Below are 26,214 nucleotides of genomic sequence, written 5' to 3'. Positions count from 1 at the left end.
TAACCCAACAGGAAGTCATGACATCCACACTCTGACCCAACAGGAAGTCATGACACCCACACTCTAACCCAACAGGAAGTCATGACATCCACACTCTAACCCAACCGGAAGTCATGACACCCACACTCTGACCCAACAGGAAGTCATGACACCCACACTCTAACCCAAAAGGAAGTCATGACATCCACACTCTAACCCAACAGGAAGTCATGACACCCACACTCTAACCCAACAGGAAGTCATGACACCCACACTCTGACCCAACAGGAAGTCATGACACCCACACTCTAACCCAACAGGAAGTCATGACACCCACACTCTAACCCAACAGGAAGTCATGACATCCACACTCTAACCCAACAGGAAGTCATGACATCCACACTCTAACCCAACAGGAAGTCATGACACCCACACTCTAACCCAACAGGAAGTCATGACACCCACACTCTAACCCAACAGGAAGTCATGACATCCACACTCTGACCCAACAGGAAGTCATGACACCCACACTCTAACCCAACAGGAAGTCATGACACCCACACTCTAACCCAACAGGAAGTCATGACACCCACACTCTCACCCAACAGGAAGTCATGACATCCACACTCTGACCCAACAGGAAGTCATGACACCCACACTCTAACCCAACAGGAAGTCATGACACCCACACTCTAACCCAACAGGAAGTCATGACACCCACACTCTAACCCAACAGGAAGTCATGACATCCACACTCTAACCCAACAGGAAGTCATGACACCCACACTCTAACCCAACAGGAAGTCATGACACCCACACTCTGACCCAACAGGAAGTCATGACACCCACACTCTAACCCAACAGGAAGTCATGACACCCACACTCTAACCCAACAGGAAGTCATGACATCCACACTCTAACCCAACAGGAAGTCATGACACCCACACTCTAACCCAACAGGAAGTCATGACACCCACACTCTAACCCAACAGGAAGTCATGACATCCACACTCTGACCCAACAGGAAGTCATGACACCCACACTCTAACCCAACAGGAAGTCATGACACCCACACTCTAACCCAACAGGAAGTCATGACACCCACACTCTCACCCAACAGGAAGTCATGACATCCACACTCTGACCCAACAGGAAGTCATGACACCCACACTCTAACCCAACAGGAAGTCATGACACCCACACTCTAACCCAACAGGAAGTCATGACACCCACACTCTAACCCAACAGGAAGTCATGACACCCACACTCTCACCCAACAGGAAGTCATGACACCCACACTCTAACCCAACAGGAAGTCATGTCATCCACACTCTAACCCAACAGGAAGTCATGACACCCACACTCTCACCCAACAGGAAGTCATGACACCCACACTCTAACGCAACAGGAAGTCATGACACCCACACTCTAACCCAACAGGAAGTCATGACACCCACACTCTAACCCAACAGGAAGTCATGACACCCACACTCTAACCCAACAGGAAGTCATGACACCCACACTCTCACCCAACAGGAAGTCATGACACCCACACTCTAACCCAACAGGAAGTCATGTCATCCACACTCTAACCCAACAGGAAGTCATGACACCCACACTCTCACCCAACAGGAAGTCATGACACCCACACTCTAACGCAACAGGAAGTCATGACACCCACACTCTAACCCAACAGGAAGTCATGACACCCACACTCTAACCCAACAGGAAGTCATGACACCCACACTCTAACCCAACAGGAAGTCATGACACCCACACTCTCACCCAACAGGAAGTCATGACACCCACACTCTAACCCAACAGGAAGTCATGACATCCACACTCTGACCCAACAGGAAGTCATGACACCCACACTCTAACCCAACAGGAAGTCCTGACACCCACACTCTAACCCAACAGGAAGTCATGACACCCACACTCTCACCCAACAGGAAGTCATGACATCCACACTCTGACCCAACAGGAAGTCATGACACCCACACTCTAACCCAACAGGAAGTCATGACACCCACACTCTAACCCAACAGGAAGTCATGACACCCACACTCTAACCCAACAGGAAGTCATGACACCCACACTCTAACCCAACAGGAAGTCATGACATCCACACTCTAACCCAACAGGAAGTCATGACACCCACACTCTAACCCAACAGGAAGTCATGACACCCACACTCTAACCCAACAGGAAGTCATGACATCCACACTCTGACCCAACAGGAAGTCATGACACCCACACTCTAACCCAACAGGAAGTCATGACACCCACACTCTAACCCAACAGGAAGTCATGACACCCACACTCTCACCCAACAGGAAGTCATGACATCCACACTCTGACCCAACAGGAAGTCATGACACCCACACTCTAACCCAACAGGAAGTCATGACACCCACACTCTAACCCAACAGGAAGTCATGACACCCACACTCTAACCCAACAGGAAGTCATGACACCCACACTCTAACCCAACAGGAAGTCATGACACCCACACTCTAACCCAACAGGAAGTCATGACACCCACACTCTGACCCAACAGGAAGTCATGACACCCACACTCTAACCCAACAGGAAGTCATGACACCCACACTCTAACCCAACAGGAAGTCATGACATCCACACTCTAACCCAACAGGAAGTCATGACATCCACACTCTAACCCAACAGGAAGTCATGACACCCACACTCTAACCCAACAGGAAGTCATGACACCCACACTCTAACCCAACAGGAAGTCATGACATCCACACTCTGACCCAACAGGAAGTCATGACACCCACACTCTAACCCAACAGGAAGTCATGACACCCACACTCTAACCCAACAGGAAGTCATGACACCCACACTCTCACCCAACAGGAAGTCATGACATCCACACTCTGACCCAACAGGAAGTCATGACACCCACACTCTAACCCAACAGGAAGTCATGACACCCACACTCTAACCCAAGAGGAAGTCATGACACGCACACTCTAACCCAACAGGAAGTCATGACACCCACACTCTCACCCAACAGGAAGTCATGACACCCACACTCTAACCCAACAGGAAGTCATGTCATCCACACTCTAACCCAACAGGAAGTCATGACACCCACACTCTCACCCAACAGGAAGTCATGACACCCACACTCTAACGCAACAGGAAGTCATGACACCCACACTCTAACCCAACAGGAAGTCATGACACCCACACTCTAACCCAACAGGAAATCATGACACCCACACTCTAACCCAACAGGAAGTCATGGCACCCAGACTCTGACCCAACAGGAAGTCATGACACCCACACTCTAACCCAACAGGAAGTCATGACACCCACACTCTAACCCAACAGGAAGTCATGACATCCACACTCTAACCCAACAGGAAGTCATGACACCCACACTCTAACCCAACAGGAAGTCATGACACCCACACTCTAACCCAACAGGAAGTCATGACACCCACACTCTAACCCAACAGGAAGTCATGACACCCACACTCTGACCCAACAGGAAGTCATGACACCCACACTCTAACCCAACAGGAAGTCATGACACCCACACTCTAACCCAACAGGAAGTCATGACACCCACACTCTAACCCAACAGGAAGTCATGACACCCACACTCTAGCCCAACAGGAAGTCATGACACCCACACTCTAACCCAACAGGAAGTCATGACACCCACACTCTGACCCAACAGGAAGTCATGACACCCACACTCTAACCCAACAGGAAGTCATGACACCCACACTCTAACCCAACAGGAAGTCATGACACCCACACTCTAACCCAACAGGAAGTCATGACACCCACACTCTCACCCAACAGGAAGTCATGACACCCACACTCTAACCCAACAGGAAGTCATGACATCCACACTCTAACCCAACAGGAAGTCATGACACCCACACTCTCACCCAACAGGAAGTCATGACACCCACACTCTAACGCAACAGGAAGTCATGACACCCACACTCTAACCCAACAGGAAGTCATGACACCCACACTCTAACCCAACAGGAAGTCATGACACCCACACTCTAACCCAACAGGAAGTCATGACACCCACACTCTAGCCCAACAGGAAGTCATGACACCCACACTCTAACCCAACAGGAAGTCATGACACCCACACTCTAACCCAACAGGAAGTCATGACACCCACACTCTAACCCAACAGGAAGTCATGACACCCACACTCTGACCCAACAGGAAGTCATGACACCCACACTCTAACCCAACAGGAAGTCATGACACCCACACTCTAACCCAACAGGAAGTCATGACACCCACACTCTAACCCAACAGGAAGTCATGACACCCACACTCTATCCCAACAGGAAGTCATGACACCCACACTCTAACCCAACAGGAAGTCATGACACCCACACTCTGACCCAACAGGAAGTCATGACACCCACACTCTAACCCAACAGGAAGTCATGACACCCACACTCTCACCCAACAGGAAGTCATGACACCCACACTCTAACCCAACAGGAAGTCATGACACCCACACTCTAACCCAACAGGAAGTCATGACACCCACACTCTAACCCAACAGGAAGTCATGACACCCACACTCTAACCCAACAGGAAGTCATGACACCCACACTCTAACCCAACAGGAAGTCATGACACCCACACTCTAACCCAACAGGAAGTCATGACACCCACACTCTAACCCAACAGGAAGTCATGACACCCACACTCTAGCCCAACAGGAAGTCATGACACCCACACTCTAACCCAACAGGAAGTCATGACACCCACACTCTAACCCAACAGGAAGTCATGACACCCACACTCTAACCCAACAGGAAGTCATGACACCCACGCTCTAACCCAACAGGAAGTCATGACACCCACACTCTAACCCAACAGGAAGTCATGACACCCACACTCTAACCCAACAGGAAGTCATGACACCCACACTCTGACCCAACAGGAAGTCATGACACCCACACTCTAACCCAACAGGAAGTCATGACACCCACACTCTAACCCAACAGGAAGTCATGACACCCACACTCTAACCCAACAGGAAGTCATGACACCCACACTCTAACCCAACAGGAAGTCATGACACCCACACTCTAACCCAACAGGAAGTCATGACACCCACACTCTAACCCAACAGGAAGTCATGACACCCACACTCTAACCCAACAGGAAGTCATGACACCCACACTCTGACCCAACAGGAAGTCATGACACCCACACTCTAACCCAACAGGAAGTCATGACACCCACACTCTAACCCAACAGGAAGTCATGACACCCACACTCTAACCCAACAGGAAGTCATGACACCCACACTCTAACCCAACAGGAAGTCATGACACCCACACTCTAACCCAACAGGAAGTCATGACACCCACACTCTAACCCAACAGGAAGTCCAACATTTTGCGTTACACATGAAACACAATCCTCCAAGGGGGGAAGTCCTAGAGAGCTGAAATCTGGCCAGTATCTACAACAGGCCTTCCTGACCTCTAGTACACATCAAAATCTAACTATGATCTCAAAGGGCGTGGCCAAAGCGCTCCATGGAACACCTGATGGTTCGCCATGAAATAGGAAGTGATGTGAGACTCTGCTCTACATGCTGCAATCTGCCTGAAACGTCACATGTGTCATCGCAGTGCTGTCCTCAACACATCCATATGCTAATATCCATTCACAGTCATAACGCCACCTATTGGTAAGAGGAAATTTAAGTAATTATATTTTCACATACTCTGGCCTCAAACTTAATGATGTCACCCTTACGATTGGTCGGGATATGCAGCACGTCAGGACACACAACAATGTCCTGACAGTTGGGGTGTGTGTGGAGTGCTATGCGAGCCACAGAATTGGACACTTAAGTGTAATAGTTAGTCCACAATCACTTCACTCTCTGACAAACCTCAACGTGCACCACATTCCAACATGCCTGGCTGTGCGAGGGCCCGTCAACGCAGCTTCAGCCTTAATTAACATGGTTTTGTGTGTAGAAGAGATGGTAAATACATTTCACTGTATTTTATACTGTTTGTGACAAGTCAAGGTCTTTATTCTTGACACGGAAACAAACTCTGAGTTTGATGTGGGGCTTGTGTTTGGGATAAAAACGTGAGCACGACACAAGCGACATCAGTAACGCTTATTGACAGTCATTGCTTTGTGTATCTTCTCAGGACAAAGTGGATGCCGGACTGCCAACAGCCATAGTAAGTGTTTTACTGGCTGCATTCACTTTTATTCAATCCTGCCCAGGCTGTGAGGAATTGTCCAAAAGAAGAGCGATTTGATGAATAAAAACTGAGCTACCTCGCAGACACTGCGGCCACACGTTGAAGCTTCTGGTGTTCACTTTTTATCAACAGCTAAAGGACACAAAGAAACTCCATCCCATGAACGCAGTTTTACTCTCAAACTCAGCACAAAGCACTCGACTGGAGTTTTCTATGGAAAGAATAATCATTGAATGTTTGTGTGTGCGTGTGTGTGTCCAGACAGTGTCGGGTGTGATCGCCGTGGGAACGTCTCACGGTCTGGCTCTAGTCTTTGGTGAGTTCAAACCTTTTCTCTACTCATGTTCCTGCATTGAACATAATGAGAAAAGCTGGATGAGGAGCAGGATGAGGAGAGGATGAGGAACAGGATGAGGAGCAGGATGGGGAACAGAATGAGGAGTTGGATGAGGAGTTGGATGAGGAGTTGCATGAGGAGTTGGATGAGGAACAGGATGAGGAGCAGGATGAGGAACAGAATGAGGAGTTGCATGAGGAACAGCATGAGGAACAGCATGAGGAACAGGATGAGGAGCTGGATGAGGAACAGGATGAGGAGTTGGATGAGGAACAGGATGAGGAGCAGGATGAGGAACAGAATGAGGAACAGAACGAGGAGCAGGATGAAGAGAAGGATGAGGAGCTGGATGAGGAGCTGGATGAGGAACAGGATGAGGAGTTGGATGAGGAACAGAACGAGGAGCAGGATGTGGAACAGAATGAGGAGTTGCATGAGGAACAGCATGAGGAACAGGATGTGGAACAGGATGAGGAGCAGGATGAGGAACAGAATGAGGAACAGAACGAGGAGCAGGATGAGGAGCTGGATGAGGAACAGGATGAGGAGTTGGATGAGGAACAGGATGAGGAGCAGGATGTGGAACAGGATGAGGAGCAGGATGAGGAACAGAACGAGGAGCAGGACGAGGAACAGGATGAGGAGCAGGATGAGGAACAGAATGAGGAGCAGAATGAGGAACAGAATGAGGAGCAGGACGAGGAACAGGATGAGGAACAGGACGAGGAGCTGGATGAGGAACAGGATGAGGAGCAGGATGAGGAGCTGGATGAGGAACAGGATGAGGAGCAGAATGAGGAGCTGGATGAGGAGCAGAATGAGGAGCTGGATGAGGAACAGGATGAGGAGTTGGATGAGGAACAGTATGAGGAACAGGATGAGGAGCAGGGTGAGGAGCAGGATGAGGAGCTGGATGAGGAGCAGAATGAGGAACAGGATGAGGAACAGGATGAGGAACAGGATGAGGAACAGGATGAGGAGCAGGATGAGGAACATAGATGAGGAGCAGGATGAGGAACAGAATGAGGAACAGGATGAGGAGCAGGATAAGGAGCAGGATGAGGAACATAGATGAGGAGCAGGATGAGGAACAGAATGAGGAGCAGGATGAGGAGCAGGATAAGGAGCAGGATGAGGAACATAGATGAGGAGCAGGATGAGGAACAGAATGAGGAGCAGGATGAGGAGCAAGATGAGGAACAGGATGAGGAGCAGGATGAGGAGCAGGATGAGGAGCAAGATGAGGAACAGGATGAGGAACATAGATGAGGAGCAGGATGAGGAACAGAATGAGGAGCAGGATGAGGAACAGAATGAGGAGCAGGATGAGGAGCAGGATGAGGAGCAAGATGAGGAACAGGATGAGGAGCAGGATGAGGAGCAGGATGAGGAACAGAATGAGGGATGGAAATGCAGCTTTTCCACTGACCATACCTCCTTGCTAATGGAGCTGAAACACTGAATATAAAGCGTGAATGTTAAATTATTGAACAATAAAAAGCCAAAACGGGTGAAAAGATGTGAAAACTGAAGTCGACCTTCAAACAAACTTCAGCCCAGTAGAAATCTATTTCCCTTTTTCTATTTCCCTTCACTTTTCTGCAGTGTTGTGACCTTTTGCTTCTGGTTGCATATTTTATTCATGAAACTTGTTTTGTGTGTTTGTGTTCAAACTGCTTTAATTCAACGAATCTGAACATTGTGGTAATGAGTCCAATGTACTAGAGGAACCACTGACTGTACTAGAGGAACAACTGACTGTACTAGAGGAACCACTGACTGTACTAGAGGAACAACTGACTGTACTAGAGGAACCACTGACTGTACTAGAGGAACCACTGACTGTACTAGAGGAACCACTGACTGTACTAGAGGAACCACTGACTGTACTAGAGGAACCACTGAATGTACTAGAGGAACCACTGACTGTACTAGAGGAACAACTGACTGTACTAGAGGAACAACTGACTGTACGAGAGGAACCACTGACTGTACTAGAGGAACCACTGACTGTACTAGAGGAACCACTGACTGTACTAGAGGAACCACTGACTGTACTAGAGGAACAACTGACTGTACTAGAGGAACCACTGACTGTACTAGAGGAACCACTGACTGTACTAGAGGAACAACTGACTGTACTAGATGAACCACTGACTGTACTAGAGGAACCACTGACTGTACTAGAGGAACCACTGACTGTACTAGATGAACCACTGACTGTACTAGAGGAACCACTGACTGTACGAGAGGAACAACTGACTGTACTAGATGAACCACTGACTGTACTAGAGGAACCACTGACTGTACGAGAGGAACCACTGACTGTACTAGAGGAACAACTGACTGTACTAGAGGAACCACTGACTGTACTAGAGGAACCACTGACTGTACTAGAGGAACCACTGAATGTACTAGAGGAACCACTGAATGTACTAGAGGAACCACTGACTGTACTAGAGGAACCACTGACTGTACTAGAGGAACAACTGACTGTACTAGAGGAACCACTGACTGTACTAGAGGAACCACTGACTGTACGAGAGGAACCACTGACTGTACTAGAGGAACCACTGACTGTACTAGAGGAACCACTGACTGTACTAGAGGAACAACTGACTGTACTAGAGGAACCACTGAATGTACTAGAGGAACCACTAACTGTACTAGAGGAACCACTGAATGTACTAGAGGAACCGCTGACTGTACTAGAGGAACCGCTGACTGTACTAGAGGAACCGCTGACTGTACGAGAGGAACCGCTGACTGTACTAGATGAACCACTGACTGTACGAGAGGAACCACTGACTGTACTAGAGGAACCACTGACTGTACTAGAGGAACAACTGACTGTACTAGAGGAACCACTGACTGTACTAGAGGAACCACTGACTGTACGAGAGGAACAACTGACTGTACTAGATGAACCGCTGACTGTACTAGAGGAACCGCTGACTGTACTAGAGGAACCGCTGACTGTACTAGAGGAACCACTGACTGTACGAGAGGAACAACTGACTGTACTAGATGAACCACTGACTGTACTAGATGAACCACTGACTGTACTAGAGGAACCACTGACTGTACTAGAGGAACCACTGACTGTACGAGAGGAACCACTGACTGTACTAGAGGAACCACTGACTGTACTAGATGAACCACTGACTGTACTAGAGGAACAACTGACTGTACTAGAGGAACCACTGACTGTACTAGAGGAACCACTGACTGTACTAGAGGAACCACTGACTGTACTAGAGGAACAACTGACTGTACTAGAGGAACCACTGACTGTACTAGAGGAACCACTGACTGTACGAGAGGAACCACTGACTGTACTAGAGGAACCACTGACTGTACTAGAGGAACCACTGACTGTACTAGAGGAACAACTGACTGTACTAGATGAACCACTGACTGTACTAGAGGAACCACTGACTGTACGAGAGGAACAACTGACTGTACTAGATGAACCACTGACTGTACTAGATGAACCACTGACTGTACTAGAGGAACAACTGACTGTACTAGAGGAACAACTGACTGTACTAGAGGAACCACTGACTGTACTAGAGGAACAACTGACTGTACTAGATGAACCACTGACTGTACTAGAGGAACCACTGACTGTACTAGAGGAACCACTGACTGTACTAGAGGAACCGCTGACTGTACTAGATGAACCACTGACTGTACGAGAGGAACAACTGACTGTACTAGAGGAACCACTGACTGTACTAGAGGAACAACTGACTGTACTAGAGGAACCACTGACTGTACTAGAGGAACCACTGACTGTACGAGAGGAACAACTGACTGTACTAGATGAACCGCTGACTGTACTAGAGGAACCGCTGACTGTACTAGAGGAACCGCTGACTGTACTAGAGGAACCGCTGACTGTACGAGAGGAACAACTGACTGTACTAGATGAACCACTGACTGTACTAGATGAACCACTGACTGTACTAGAGGAACCACTGACTGTACTAGAGGAACCACTGACTGTACGAGAGGAACCACTGACTGTACTAGATGAACCACTGACTGTACTAGAGGAACAACTGACTGTACTAGAGGAACCACTGACTGTACTAGAGGAACCACTGACTGTACTAGAGGAACCACTGACTGTACTAGAGGAACCACTGACTGTACTAGAGGAACAACTGACTGTACTAGAGGAACCACTGACTGTACTAGAGGAACCACTGACTGTACTAGAGGAACCACTGACTGTACGAGAGGAACCACTGACTGTACTAGAGGAACCACTGACTGTACTAGAGGAACAACTGACTGTACTAGATGAACCACTGACTGTACTAGAGGAACCACTGACTGTACGAGAGGAACAACTGACTGTACTAGATGAACCACTGACTGTACTAGAGGAACCACTGACTGTACTAGAGGAACAACTGACTGTACTAGAGGAACAACTGACTGTACTAGAGGAACCACTGACTGTACTAGAGGAACAACTGACTGTACTAGAGGAACAACTGACTGTACTAGAGGAACCACTGACTGTACTAGAGGAACCACTGACTGTACTAGAGGAACAACTGACTGTACTAGAGGAACCACTGACTGTACTAGAGGAACCACTGACTGTACTAGAGGAACAACTGACTGTACTAGAGGAACAACTGACTGTACTAGAGGAACCACTGAATGTACTAGAGGAACCGCTGACTGTACTAGAGGAACCGCTGAATGTACTAGAGGAACCGCTGACTGTACTAGAGGAACCGCTGACTGTACTAAAGGAACCGCTGACTGTACTAGAGGAACACTGACTGTACTAGAGGAACCGCTGACTGTACTAGAGGAACCACTGACTGTACTAGAGGAACCACTGACTGTACGAGAGGAACCACTGACTGTACGAGAGGAACCACTGACTGTACTAGAGGAACAACTGACTGTACTAGATGAACCACTGACTGTACTAGAGGAACCACTGACTGTACGAGAGGAACCACTGACTGTACTAGAGGAACCACTGACTGTACTAGAGGAACAACTGACTGTACTAGAGGAACCGAGAATCAGTCCACACTAAACCAGTCCAGAATCAGTCCACACTAAACCAGTCCAGAATCAGTCCACACTAAACCAGTCCAGAATCAGTCCACACTAAACCAGTCCAGAATCAGTCCACACTAAACCAGTCCAGAATCAGCAGAAAACCATCATGGGCTTGATGGAGGAGGTTAAAGCCCAGAAAGCCCAGAACCAGAAAAAGAAAAGCACATGACCTTCCTGGAGAACCAGGTGTTGGACTTGGAGAAGTACAGCCGATCAATGATGTGATCATCAGCAGCCTGCATATCAAACCTGGCTCCTACACTGGGGTGGTGGCAGCAGATCCAGCTGGGCTCACAGAGGACCACCTCTCCGACTCCTTGGAGTGGCAGTTAGCAGCTTTTCCCTGGTCCAAAGGAATAGAGGTGGACCAGAACACTGTGGAGGCACGTCACCCACTGCCCAGGAGGAACAACCACAAACCAGACATCAGGTTAAGGTTTGTCAACAGAACAGAGCTCCTGGAACAAGGGAAGAAGCTGAGAGGGTCGGATGTGTACATCAATGAACATCTGGTCAAGAGGAACATGGACATGGCCAGGAAAGCCTTCAGGAAAGTTCCTGAAGAAACGGGACGATTCAAGCAACGTGGACCTCCAGCTGCAAGATCTTCGTCAAGCTCAACAAGAACACGGAGGAGACGAAGGTTCTGGGGACTTGCAATGTCGAGGAGATGGAGAGATATGACTGAGTACTGGATACATGGGAATGATACATGGACACATGGGATGACACTCAACTTCAGGAACAATGCATCAGCTTTCAGGGAATCTGGACTTCAGAACCATGAGCATTGCTATATTTTCTGTAGGGTTTCAGTGTGAACAAGCGTATTGGGACGGGGAGCACTCACACTGTCTAAATGAATACATAATGATGCAAACCTAAAATATAGTCTTTATATATGGTTGTCTATGTATGTACGTATATGTGTGTATATTATTTATATATATAACAAACTAATCTTAATACAGAAAGATAAATTATGACCATTGAATATTGGAGAAGGGCTAGGATTTGACAAGTTTACTGTGTCAAACTCCTTTTCAGGAATATTAATTACATATTTGAGATATGCATGTGTGCATGTGCATGTATATTGTGTGTGTGTGTGTGTGTGTGTGTGTTTGTTGGTTACACATGCGATTGCACAAAATGAAATGTAACACGCCTGAAATGAATTAATAATAAAAGAATAAACTACAGAAAACATGTCCAGAGTCCACAAAACTAGTCCGGACTTTGAACTTGCTTTGCACTCCATAAAACTAGTGTCAACTCAGTCTAAATGGAAAACCAGTTACAACCCAATCTAAACAGTGGAAAGCCAGTCTCAATCTCCTCTAAACTCCAGCAGATGTTTCTAAATCAAATCCAAACATTTCTAACTCAGTGTAAACCCAGTCCAAACTACACTAACCCAGCCTAAACCCAGTCCAGACTACACTAACCCAGCCTAAACCCAGTCCAGACTACACTAACCCAGCCTAAACCCAGTCCAAACTACACTAACCCAGCCTAAACCCAGTCCACACTACACTAACCCAGCGTAAACCCAGTCCAGACTACACTAACCCAGCCTAAACCCAGTCCAGCCTACACTAACCCAGCCTAAACCCAGTCCAGCCTACACTAACCCAGCGTAAACCCAGTCCAAACTACACTAACCCAGCCTAAACCCAGTCCAGACTACACTAACCCAGCGTAAACCCAGTCCAAACTACACTAACCCAGCCTAAACCCAGTCCAGACTACACTAACCCAGCCTAAACCCAGTCCAGACTACACTAACCCAGCCTAAACCCAGTCCAGACTACACTAACCCAGCCTAAACCCAGTCCAGCCTACACTAACCCAGCCTAAACCCAGTCCAAACTAAACTAAACCAGCCTAAACCCAGTCCAGACTACAATAACCAAGCCTAAACCCAGTCCAGCCTACACTAACCCAGCCTAAACCCAGTCCAGACTACAATAACCCAGCCTAAACCCAGTCCAGCCTACACTAACCCAGCCTAAACCCAGTCCAGACTACAATAACCCAGCCTAAACCCAGTCCAGCCTACACTAACCCAGCCTAAACCCAGTCCAGCCTACACTAACCCAGCCTAAACCCAGTCCAGACTACAATAACCAAGCCTAAACCCAGTCCAGACTACACTAACCCAGCCTAAACCCAGTCCAGACTACACTAACCCAGCCTAAGCCCAGTCCACACTACACTAACCCAGCCTAAACCCAGTCCAGACTACACTAACCCAGCCTAAACCCAGTCCAGCCTGCACTAACCCAGCCTAAACCCAGTCCAGACTACACTAACCCAGCCTAAACCCAGTCCAGACTACACAAACCCAGCCTAAACCCAGTCCAGACTACACTAACCCAGCCTAAACCCAGTCCAGACTACACTAACCCAGCCTAAACCCAGTCCAGCCTACACTAACCCAGCCTAAACCCAGTCCAGACTACACTAACCCAGCCTAAACCCAGTCCAGACTACACTAACCCAGCCTAAACCCAGTCCAGACTACACTAACCCAGCCTAAACCCAGTCCAGACTACACTAACCCAGCCTAAACCCAGTCCAGACTACACTAACCCAGCCTAAACCCAGTCCAGACTACACTAACCCAGCCTAAACCCAGTCCAGACTACACTAACCCAGCCTAAACCCAGTCCAACCTACACTAACCCAGCCTAAACCCAGTCCAGACTACACTAACCCAGCCTAAACCCAGTCCAGACTACACTAACCCAGCCTAAACCCAGTCCAGACTACACTAAACCAGCCTAAACCCAGTCCAGACTACACTAACCCAGCCTAAACCCAGTCCAACCTACACTAACCCAGCCTAAACCCAGTCCAGACTACACTAACCCAGCCTAAACCCAGTCCAGACTACACTAACCCAGCCTAAACCCAGTCCAGACTACACTAAACCAGCCTAAACCCAGTCCAGACTACACTAACCCAGCCTAAACCCAGTCCAGCCTACACTAAACCAGCCTAAACCCAGTCCAGACTACACTAACCCAGCCTAAACCCAGTCCAGACTACACTAACCCAGCCTAAACCCAGTCCAAACTACACTAACCCAGCCTAAACCCAGTCCAGACTACACTAACCCAGCGTAAACCCAGTCCAGACTACACTAACCCAGCCTAAACCCAGTCCAGCCTACACTAACCCAGCGTAAACCCAGTCCAAACTACACTAACCCAGCCTAAACCCAGTCCAGACTACACTAACCCAGCCTAAACCCAGTCCAGACTACACTAACCCAGCCTAAACCCAGTCCAGACTACACTAACCTAGCGTAAACCCAGTCCAAACTACACTAACCCAGCCTAAACCCAGTCCAGACTACACTAACCCAGCCTAAACCCAGTCCAGACTACACTAACCCAGCCTAAACCCAGTCCAGACTACACTAACCCAGCCTAAACCCAGTCCAGACTACACTAACCCAGCCTAAACCCAGTCCAGACTACACTAACCCAGCCTAAACCCAGTCCAGCCTACACTAACCCAGCCTAAACCCAGTCCAGCCTACACTAACCCAGCCTAAACCCAGTCCAGACTACACTAACCCAGCCTAAACCCAGTCCAGACTACACTAACCCAGCCTAAACCCAGTCCAGACTACACTAACCCAGCCTAAACCCAGTCCAGCCTACACTAACCCAGCCTAAACCCAGTCCAGACTACACTAACCCAGCCTAAACCCAGTCCAGACTACACTAACCCAGCCTAAACCCAGCCCAGTCCCCCAGAAGGCCGTGGGGTTCAGTGGCTCTGCTGGGGAACCAGTGACTTCCTGTGGCAGACGTGTGAAGTGAGGTCACATGACAGTGTTGAGGTTGTGACACATGTCTCTTTATGTTGCTGACGTAATGCCGCGGCAGGAAAAGGTATGGTCCCCTCAGACCGTCTTCACCGTCGTATTGCATCACACCACCTCCAGAGGGCGCTCTTCCCTTGGCCGGCTGGCTGCTTGAGCATGCTTGTGCTTTGGTTTGCATTGTGTGTGCCGTTTTTGCTGCTTCTCCAGCTCCTCCTCCCTTCTTTTTCTTCATAATATTCATGCAGACTGTCTTTCGCTGCTCCTTCACGGTGATCCTCCCGTCCTCTGCAGATACGAACCAGGCCCTCCGGCTGTGCCTGGGCACCAAGACCACCGGGGCCGAGTTTGGCGCCGTCTCCGCCCTCAGTGTCAACCACGACTGCTCACGGCTCCTCTGCGGCTTCGCCAAGGGACAGGTCAAGCATCCTCAGACCCCATGACCCTGGACACACACACACACACACACACACACACACACACACACACACACACACACACACACACACACACACACACACACACACACACACACACACAATAAAGCATGAGTGAAGAAACCCAGACACTAATAGGCTAAAAGTAAAGATAATAAACAGTCCAGGAGTTTGATTGTGAGAAATAAATGTCAGATCTTCTCAAAACAGTGACAGAAATTGAAACATTCAGGTTTTCCAAAAAAGAGTTATTGATCCAAACATCAAGATAATATATTAGTGACTGCAATGAATTGATGGTTAGAAATACTGTTTGTTGGTGTTGAATAGAACTGATGTGTTGTTGTGTGTTACAGTAACTGTGTGTTGTTGTGTGTTTCAGTAACAGTGTTGCAGTAACTGTGTGTTGTTGTGTGTTTCAGTAACAGTGTTGCTGTAACTGTGTGTTGTTGTGTGTTGCAGTAACAGTGTTGCTGTAACTGTGTGTTGTTGTGTGTTGCAGTAACAGTGTTGCAGTAACTGTGTGTTGTTGTGTGTTGCAGTAACAGTGTTGCTGTAACTGTGTGTTGCAGTAACTGTGTTGTTGTGTGTTGCAGTAACTGTGTTGTTGTGTGTTGCAGTAACAGTGTTGCAGTAACTGTGTGTTGTTGTGTGTTGCAGTAACAGTGTTGCAGTAACAGTGTGTAGTTGTGTGTTGCAGTAACAGTGTTGCAGTAACTGTGTGTTGTTGTGTGTTGCAGTAACAGTGTTGCAGTAACTGTGTGTTGTTGTGTGTTGCAGTAACTGTGTTGCAGTAACAGTGTGTAGTTGTGTGTTGCAGTAACAGTGTGTAGTTGTGTGTTGCAGTAACAGTGTGTAGTTGTGTGTTGCAGTAACAGTGTGTAGTTGTGTGTTGCAGTAACAGTGTTGCTGTAACTGTGTGTTGTTGTGTGTTGCAGTAACAGTGTTGCTGTAACTGTGTGTTGTTGTGTGTTGCAGTAACAGTGTTGCAGTAACTGTGTGTTGTTGTGTGTTGCAGTAACAGTGTTGCTGTAACTGTGTGTTGCAGTAACTGTGTTGTTGTGTGTTGCAGTAACTGTGTTGTTGTGTGTTGCAGTAACAGTGTTGCAGTAACTGTGTGTTGTTGTGTGTTGCAGTAACAGTGTTGCAGTAACAGTGTGTAGTTGTGTGTTGCAGTAACAGTGTTGCAGTAACTGTGTGTTGTTGTGTGTTGCAGTAACAGTGTTGCAGTAACTGTGTGTTGTTGTGTGTTGCAGTAACTGTGTTGCAGTAACAGTGTGTAGTTGTGTGTTGCAGTAACAGTGTGTAGTTGTGTGTTGCAGTAACAGTGTGTAGTTGTGTGTTGCAGTAACAGTGTGTAGTTGTGTGTTGCAGTAACAGTGTGTAGTTGTGTGTTGCAGTAACAGTGTGTAGTTGTGTGTTGCAGTAACAGTGTGTAGTTGTGTGTTGCAGTAACAGTGTGTTGTTGTGTGTTGCAGTAACAGTGTGTAGTTGTGTGTTGCAGTAACAGTGTGTAGTTGTGTGTTGCAGTAACAGTGTGTAGTTGTGTGTTGCAGTAACAGTGTGTAGTTGTGTGTTGCAGTAACAGTGTGTTGTTGTGTGTAGATCACGATGTGGGACCTGGCCAACGGGAAACTCCTGAGGAGCATCACAGACGCTCATCCTCCAGGAACCGCCATCCTGCATGTGAAGGTGTGCTAAAGGTGGACCGCACACCTGGTTCCCTAGACCCCATCTGAACCTGTCTGACCCCACCCAGACCAGCCAGACCACCCAGCCCACCCAGACCACCTCACCCAGACCACCTCACCCAGACCAGCCAGACCACCCAGCCCACCCAGACCACCTCACCCAGACCACCTCACCCAGACCACCTCACCCAGACCACCTCACCCAGACCACCTCACCCAGACCACCTCACCCAGACCACCTCACCCAGATCACCTCACCCAGACCACCTCACCCAGACCAGTCCACCCAGACCACCTCACCCAGACCAGTCCACCCAGACCACCTCACCCAGACCACCTCACCCAGACCAGTCCACCCAGACCACCTCACCCAGATCACCTCACCCAGACCACCTCACCCAGACCAGTCCACCCAGACCACCTCACCCAGACCAGTCCACCCAGACCACCTCACCCAGACCACCTCACCCAGACCACCTCACCCAGACCAGCCCACCCAGACCACCTCACCCAGACCACCTCACCCAGACCACCTCACCCAGACCACCTCACCCAGACCACCTCACCCAGACCACCTCACCCAGATCACCTCACCCAGACCACCTCACCCAGACCAGTCCACCCAGACCACCTCACCCAGACCAGTCCACCCAGACCACCTCACCCAGACCAGTCCACCCAGACCACCTCACCCAGACCACCTCACCCAGACCAGTCCACCCAGACCACCTCACCCAGACCACCTCACCCAGACCAGTCCACCCAGACCACCTCACCCAGACCACCTCACCCAGACCACCTCACCCAGACCAGCCCACCCAGACCACCTCACCCAGATCACCTCACCCAGACCACCTCACCCAGACCAGTCCACCCAGACCACCTCACCCAGACCACCTCACCCAGACCAGTCCACCCAGACCAGTCCACAACACACCGGAAATCCCTGTGCAGAGATGAAACACTAACTGTGTGTGTGTGTGTGTGTGTGTGTGTGTGTGTGTGTGTGTGTGTGTGTGTGTGTGTGTGTGTGTGTGTGTGTGTGTGTGTGTGTGTGTGTGTGTGTGTGTGTGTGTGTGTGTGTGTGTGTGTGTGTGTGTGTGTGTGTGTGTAGTTCACAGACGATCCGACCCTTGCAGTGTGTAATGACAGTGGAGGGTCTGTGTTCGAACTGGCCTTCAGGTAAACTTGTGATTCTTCTGTTTCTGTTCTCTGAACAGTTTATTGAGTTTCCAGTTCATCGTCCAGGATCCTCTAGATCTCTACTGTAAATCCAGACAAGGTTTAAGTGATTTTATGGTCTTAAACATGAAACATTTAATATAGTAGGAAAGTTCATTTTTCCACAATTGATCTACAAACAGCAGAAATGCTCCACAAGCACACCAAATCCTTTCTTTGCATCAGTGACGTGCCATGAGCACCAGGGTTGGGTAGGCAGGGCCCTGCATCTCCACACCTTTGACAGTTGTGTGTAGTGGTGAAAGATTTGTAACGATGTGAAAGATTAGCATATGAGATAGCTTTTCCATGCATACCAGCAGCAATCAACAGAGACTTTTATTTTGACACACCATGGCAGGACGGCATGACTCAAAACCCTCTTCACTATTCAATTTAAACTAAACTAAACTAGATCACACGAACTAAGTCACAAAAGCACAACACAGTCATTACCAATACTAACAAGTCTAATATAACCCCAAATAAAGACATCACCCCCAACCCAACTCCCACAATGCACTGCAGTAATCAGCTCCGTGACGCTACAATATGTTTCGGCTGCCAAGTGTTAATGTAACAAAATCAAGATGGTAAAACACCATTAAAGAAAGAATGATTCAGTATCATTCTCCAGACGCTCCCAACAAGCTATATATCATGACATGGCAGCACATCTGTTGTTTATGTTGGAAACACAGAGACATGGAGAAAATCAAAGCTCTGACAGCGGAACTGTCTGTGGTGCTGAAACCACTCCCGCAGAGTGTCTGTGGTGCTGAAACCACTCCCGCAGAGTGTCTGTGGTGCTGAAACCACTCCCGCAGAGCTGTCTGTGGTGCTGAAACCACTCCCGCAGAGTGTCTGTGGTGCTGAAACCACTCCCGCAGAGTGTCTGTGGTGCTGAAACCACTCCCGCAGAGTGTCTGTGGTACTGAAACCACTCCCGCAGAGTGTCTGTGGTACTGAAACCACTCCCGCAGAGTGTCTGTGGTACTGAAACCACTCCCGCAGAGTGTCTGTGGTGCTGAAACCACTCCCGCAGAGTGTCTGTGGTGCTGAAACCACTCCCGCAGAGCTGTCTGTGGTGCTGAAACCACTCCCGCAGAGTGTCTGTGGTGCTGAAACCACTCCCGCAGAGTGTCTGTGGTGCTGAAACCACTCCCGCAGAGTGTCTGTGGTGCTGAAACCACTCCCGCAGAGTGTCTGTGGTGCTGAAACCACTCCCGCAGAGTGTCTGTGGTACTGAAACCACTCCCGCAGAGTGTCTGTGATACTGAAACCACTCCCGCAGAGTGTCTGTGGTACTGAAACCACTCCCGCAGAGTGTCTGTGGTACTGAAACCACTCCCGCAGAGTGTCTGTGGTGCTGAAACCACTCCTGCAGAGTGTCTGTGGTGCTGAAACCACTCCCGCAGAGCTGTCTGTGGTGCTGAAACCACTCCCGCAGAGTGTCTGTGGTGCTGAAACCACTCCCGCAGAGTGTCTGTGGTGCTGAAACCACTCCCGCAGAGCTGTCTGTGGTGCTGAAACCACTCCCGCAGAGCGTCTGTGGTGCTGAAACCACTCCCGCAGAGTGTCTGTGGTGCTGAAACCACTCCCGCAGAGCTGTCTGTGGTGCTGAAACCACTCCCGCAGAGCGTCTGTGGTGCTGAAACCACTCCCGCAGAGTGTCTGTGGTGCTGAAACCACTCCCGCAGAGCTGTCTGTGGTGCTGAAACCACTCCCGCAGAGCGTCTGTGGTGCTGAAACCACTCCCGCAGAGTGTCTGTGGTGCTGAAACCACTCCCGCAGAGCGTCTGTGGTGCTGAAACCACTCCCGCAGAGTGTCTGTGGTGCTGAAACCACTCCCGCAGAGTGTCTGTGGTGCTGAAACCACTCCCGCAGAGTGTCTGTGGTGCTGAAGCCACTCCCGCAGAGTGTCTGTGGTGCTGAAGCCACTCCCGCAGAGTGTCTGTGGTGTCGGTGGGGGGGCTCCCTGCCCACTCGGCCTGGAGGCCCTGCTCCCCACATGGAAAGAACCTATATAAACATATATGTTCTAATATAGGTTTTGATATAGGTTTTGGATATATGTGGCATATATAAAATTGGCCGTTTTCCTATATATTATGCACATATATGTACCTATATGCACATATAGGCCATATATGTACCTATATGCGCATATAGGTACATATATGTGAATATAGGTACATATATGTGCATAAAATATAGGAAAACGGCCAATTTTATATATGCCACATATATCCAAAACCTATATGTTTATATAGGTTCTTTCCATGCAGTAGCGTGAAGGGTCTTACCCAAGGACCCACACTGGATGCTGTTAATTGCTCAGTGCCCCAAGCGGGAATCGAACCAGGGTCTACCAGTCCGTTGCCTTACCACCTGAGCTATCCATATATATATAAAACTATATCTACCTATCTGTGCATATAGGTACATATATGTACATATATGTGCATAAAATATAGGAAAATGGCCAATTTTATATATGTCACATATATTCAAAACCTATATCAAAACCTATATTAAAACATATATGTTTATATAGGTTCTTTCCATGTGGGACTTTCCATATATGCAGCATATATGCTGCATATATGCTGCATATATATGCGAATATATATGTGAATATATATGCAGCAAATATATTGTCATATATGCAGCATATATGACAATATATTTGCTGCATATATTGTCATTTATGTGCATATATGCAGCACTTATGTGCATATATGTGCATATATGCAGCATATATGCACATATATGCAGCATATATGCACATATATGCTGCATATAGGTTTCATATATTTGCATATATCCTCAAATAGGTTCTTTCCATGTGGGTCTGGCCGGTTACGGCTTGGGTCATAATCATGTTACTGTCTAGATAGAGCTGCTCAGACTGGTTTAATCTAGAAAATCATGTAACTGTCTAGATAGAGATGTTCAGGTTGGTTTAATCTAGCAAATCATGTTGCTGTCTAGATAGAGCTGCTCAGGCTGGTTTAATCTAGAAAATCATGTTACTGTCTTCATAGAGCTGTTCAGGTTGGCTTAATCTAGAAAATCATGTTATTGTCTCGATAGAACTGCTCAGGTTGGCTTAATCTAGAAAATCATGTTATTGTCTCGATAGAGCTGCTCAGGTTGGCTTAATCTAGAAAATCATGTTACTGTCTAGATAGAACTGTTCAGGTTGGTTTAATCTAGCAAATCATGTTACTGTCTAGACAGAGCTGCTCAGGCTGGTTTAATCTAGAAAACCATGTTACTGTCTAGATAGAGCTGTTCAGGTTGGCTTCCTCTAGAAAATCCTATTACTGTCTTGATAGAGCTGTTCAGGTTGGCTTAATCTAGAAAATCATGTTATTGTCTCGATAGAGCTGCTCAGGTTGGCTTCATCTAGAAAATCATGTTACTGTCTAGATAGAACTGTTCAGGTTGGTTTAATCTAGCAAATCATGTTACTGTCTAGATAGAGCTGCTCAGGTTGGCTTAATCTAGAAAATCATGTTACTGTCTAGATAGAGCTGTTCAGGTTGGTTTAATCTAGAAAATCATGTTACTGTCTAGATAGAGCTGCTCAGGCTGGTTTAATCTAGAGAATCATGTTACTGTCTAGATAGAGCTGCTCAGGCTGGTTTAATCTAGAAAGTAATGTTACTGTCTAGATAGAGCTGCTCAGGCTGGTTTAATCTAGAAAATCATGTTACTGTCTTCATAGAGCTGTTCAGGTTGGCTTAATCTAGAATATCATGTTATTGTCTCAATAGAACTGCTCAGGTTGGCTTAATCTAGAAAATCATGTTATTGTCTCGATAGAGCTGTTCAGGTTGGCTTAATCTAGAAAATCATGTTACTGTCTAGATAGAACTGTTCAGGTTGGTTTAATCTAGCAAATCATGTTACTGTCTAGACAGAGCTGCTCAGGCTGGTTTAATCTAGAAAACCATGTTGCTGTCTAGATAGAGCTGTTCAGGTTGGCTTACTCTAGAAAATCATATTACTGTCTTGATAGAGCTGTTCAGGTTGGCTTCATCTAGAAAATCATGTTACTGTCTAGATAGAAGTGTTCAGGTTGGTTTAATCTAGCAAATCATGTTACTGTCTAGATAGAGCTGCTCAGGTTGGCTTAATCTAGAAAATCATGTTACTGCCTAGATAGAGCTGCTCAGGCTGGTTTAATCTAGAAAATCATGTTACTGTCTAGATAGAGCTGCTCAGGCTGGTTTAATCTAGAAAATCATGTTACTGTCTAGATAGAGCTGCTCAGGTTGGCTTAATCTAGAAAATCATGTTACTGCCTAGATAGAGCTGCTCAGGCTGGTTTAATCTAGAAAATCATGTCACTGTCTAGATAGAGCTGCTCAGGCTGGTTTAATCGTATCACAGTTGGAAAATATTTGGATCACTGTGATAACTGTAAATAATATATGTATCACTATACAGCTATTGTATGTTGTCCCCCACCCATCTCTCTCTCTCTCTCTCTCTCGCTCTCTCTCTCTCTCTCTCTCTCTCTCTCTCTCTCTCCCTCTCCCTCTCCCTCTCTCTCTCTCTCCCTCTCCCTCTCCCTCTCCCTCTCCCTCTCCCTCTCCCTCTCCCTCTCCCTCTCCCTCTCCCTCTCCCTCTCTCTCTCTCTCTCTCTCTGTCCTCTCTCTCTCTCTCTGTCCTCTCTCTCTCTCTCTGTCTCTCTCCCTCTCCCTCTCCCTCTCCCTCTCTCTCTCTCTCTCTCTCTCTCCCTCCCTCACATCATCTTGTCTGCTGAACAGGACAAGGGCAACAAAACAAAAAACAAAACACATGTCAACACAGATCAACACGTGTCGAAAAATGGAACAGAAACCTTTTGGCTGTTGTCGGGTTCAGATTGAGTTGAGGAAGAGAAAGAACACTGATCATAAGAAGTGAAGACCTGAAAGCACAGACATGAACATGTTGATGTAGTGATTCTCATCCACACTCAGCAGATCACCTGATATCGCGCCGTTGAAACCTACAGCAGCAGAACAAAGAAAATGGTTCAGAACTGGACGTCTCATTTAGACCATATGTAGTCCATTTTTTACAAAGTGACCTGTATTTATTGACAATAGTGTGTTTGATGCTTGTGGAGTGTAGAAACAAATCAGTTGTTTTGTAGAGTATGGTGGATACTGGTGGAACATGAGCATGAATAACTGAAAACTCATCTGAAGCTGTTTAAACAACCCCTTCTGTCGTTTTTCTTCTCCTGTCCTAATCTTCATAACCCCCCCCCCCCCCCCCTCCCCACGCACCCCTCCTGCTGTCCTCTCCTTATCCCCCCTGTTGTCCACCCCCCCCCCCCCGACGGGGTGTGTGTGTTGGTAGGAGGGTGATGGGGATGCGTTCCTGCGACTCTCGGTGTCTCTTCAGTGGCTCTAAAGGCGAGGTGTGCTGCATCGAGCCTCTGAGAGCTCCTCCAGACTTCAGAGAACATCCAATCACACATTACTGCCTGCTGGCCATGGCCTCGCTCACCAAGGTGGACATCCACTCACTGTCTGTGTCTCTCTCTCTCTCTCTCTCTTTTTATTCTCTTCTGTCTCTGTGTCCTCAGCTTGTCCACTCAGTGTCTCACATTTATTCTCTCGTCAGATTCTGGTTATTGGACTCAAACCGTCACTGAAAGTCTGGATGACGTTTCCCTACAGCAAGGTCTGAACCGCCGTGTCTTTCTAATGCCGCCGTCTCACAACGTGACGACTGGTAATGTTTGGACCGATACTGTGATGATTGATCACATGATTGATAACGTGATGATTGATCACATGATTGATCACATGATTGATAACGTGATGATTGATCACATGATTGATAACATGATTGATAACGTGATGATTGATAACATGATGATTGATAACGTGATGATTGATCACATGATTGATAACATGATTGATAACGTGATGATTGATAACGTGATGATTGATAACATGATTGATAACATGATGATTGATAGCGTGATGATTGATAACGTGATTGATAACGTGATGATTGATAGCGTGATGATTGATAACATGATTGATAACGTGATGATTGATAACGTGATGATTGATAACATGATGATTGATAACGTGATGATTGATAACATGATGATTGATAACATGATGATTGATAACGTGATGATTGATCACGTGATGATTGATAACATGATTGATAACATGATTGATAACGTGATGATTGATAACGTGATGATTGATAACGTGATGATTGGTAACGTGATGATTGATAGCGTGATGATTGATAACGTGATGATTGATCACGTGATGATTGATCACGTGATGATTGATCACGTGATGATTGATCACGTGATGATTGATAACGTGATGATTGATCACGTGATGATTGATCACGTGATGATTGATCACGTGATGATTGATAACGTGATGATTGATCACGTGATGATTGATCACGTGATGATTGATCACGTGATGATTGATAACGTGATGATTGATAACGTGATGATTGGTAACGTGATGATTGATAGCGTGATGATTGATAACGTGATGATTGATAACGTGATGATTGATCACGTGATGATTGATCACGTGATGATTGATAACGTGATGATTGATAACGTGATGATTGATAACGTGATGATTGATAGCGTGATGATTGATAACGTGATGATTGATAACGTGATGATTGATAACGTGATGATTGATAACGTGATGATTGATAACACGATTGATAACACGATTGATAACGTGATGATTGATAACGTGATGATTGATAACATGATTGATAACATGATGATTGATAGCGTGATGATTGATAACGTGATTGATAACGTGATGATTGATAGCGTGATGATTGATAACATGATTGATAACGTGATGATTGATAACGTGATGATTGATAACGTGATGATTGATAACGTGATGATTGATAACATGATGATTGATAACGTGATGATTGATCACGTGATGATTGATAACGTGATGATTGGTAACGTGATGATTGATAGCGTGATGATTGATAACGTGATGATTGATAACGTGATGATTGATCACGTGATGATTGATCACGTGATGATTGATAACGTGATGATTGATAACACGATTGATAACATGATTGATAACGTGATGATTGATAGCGTGATGATTGATAACGTGATTGATAACGTGATGATTGATAGCGTGATGATTGATAACATGATTGATAACGTGATGATTGATAACGTGATGATTGATAACGTGATGATTGATAACATGATGATTGATAACGTGATGATTGATCACGTGATGATTGATAACGTGATGATTGATCACGTGATGATTGATAACGTGATGATTGATAACGTGATGATTGATAACATGATTGATAACGTGAT

At 47.1% G+C, this 26,214-nt stretch overlaps 1 protein-coding gene across 1 annotated transcript in view; it reads left to right on the top strand.

Moving 5' to 3' along the window:
- vps8 (VPS8 subunit of CORVET complex) overlaps positions 1–26,214 on the top strand; it is a 92,363-nt gene that overhangs the window by 11,439 nt on the left and 54,710 nt on the right. Inside the window, exons 5-11 of the mRNA XM_080507981.1 lie at positions 6,177–6,209; positions 6,495–6,549; positions 15,797–15,921; positions 17,545–17,631; positions 18,745–18,812; positions 24,213–24,366; positions 24,480–24,539. Coding sequence (XP_080364107.1) covers positions 6,177–6,209; positions 6,495–6,549; positions 15,797–15,921; positions 17,545–17,631; positions 18,745–18,812; positions 24,213–24,366; positions 24,480–24,539 — 582 coding nt within the window. The remainder of the gene's footprint in view (positions 1–6,176; positions 6,210–6,494; positions 6,550–15,796; positions 15,922–17,544; positions 17,632–18,744; positions 18,813–24,212; positions 24,367–24,479; positions 24,540–26,214) is intronic.

This window comes from Blennius ocellaris (assembly GCF_963422515.1).
Source record: "Blennius ocellaris genome assembly, chromosome: 13".
Lineage (NCBI taxonomy): Eukaryota > Metazoa > Chordata > Actinopteri > Blenniiformes > Blenniidae > Blennius > Blennius ocellaris.
The sequence above is the reverse complement of the archived record's forward strand: the minus strand, read 5'-3'. Positions and strand labels throughout refer to the sequence as shown.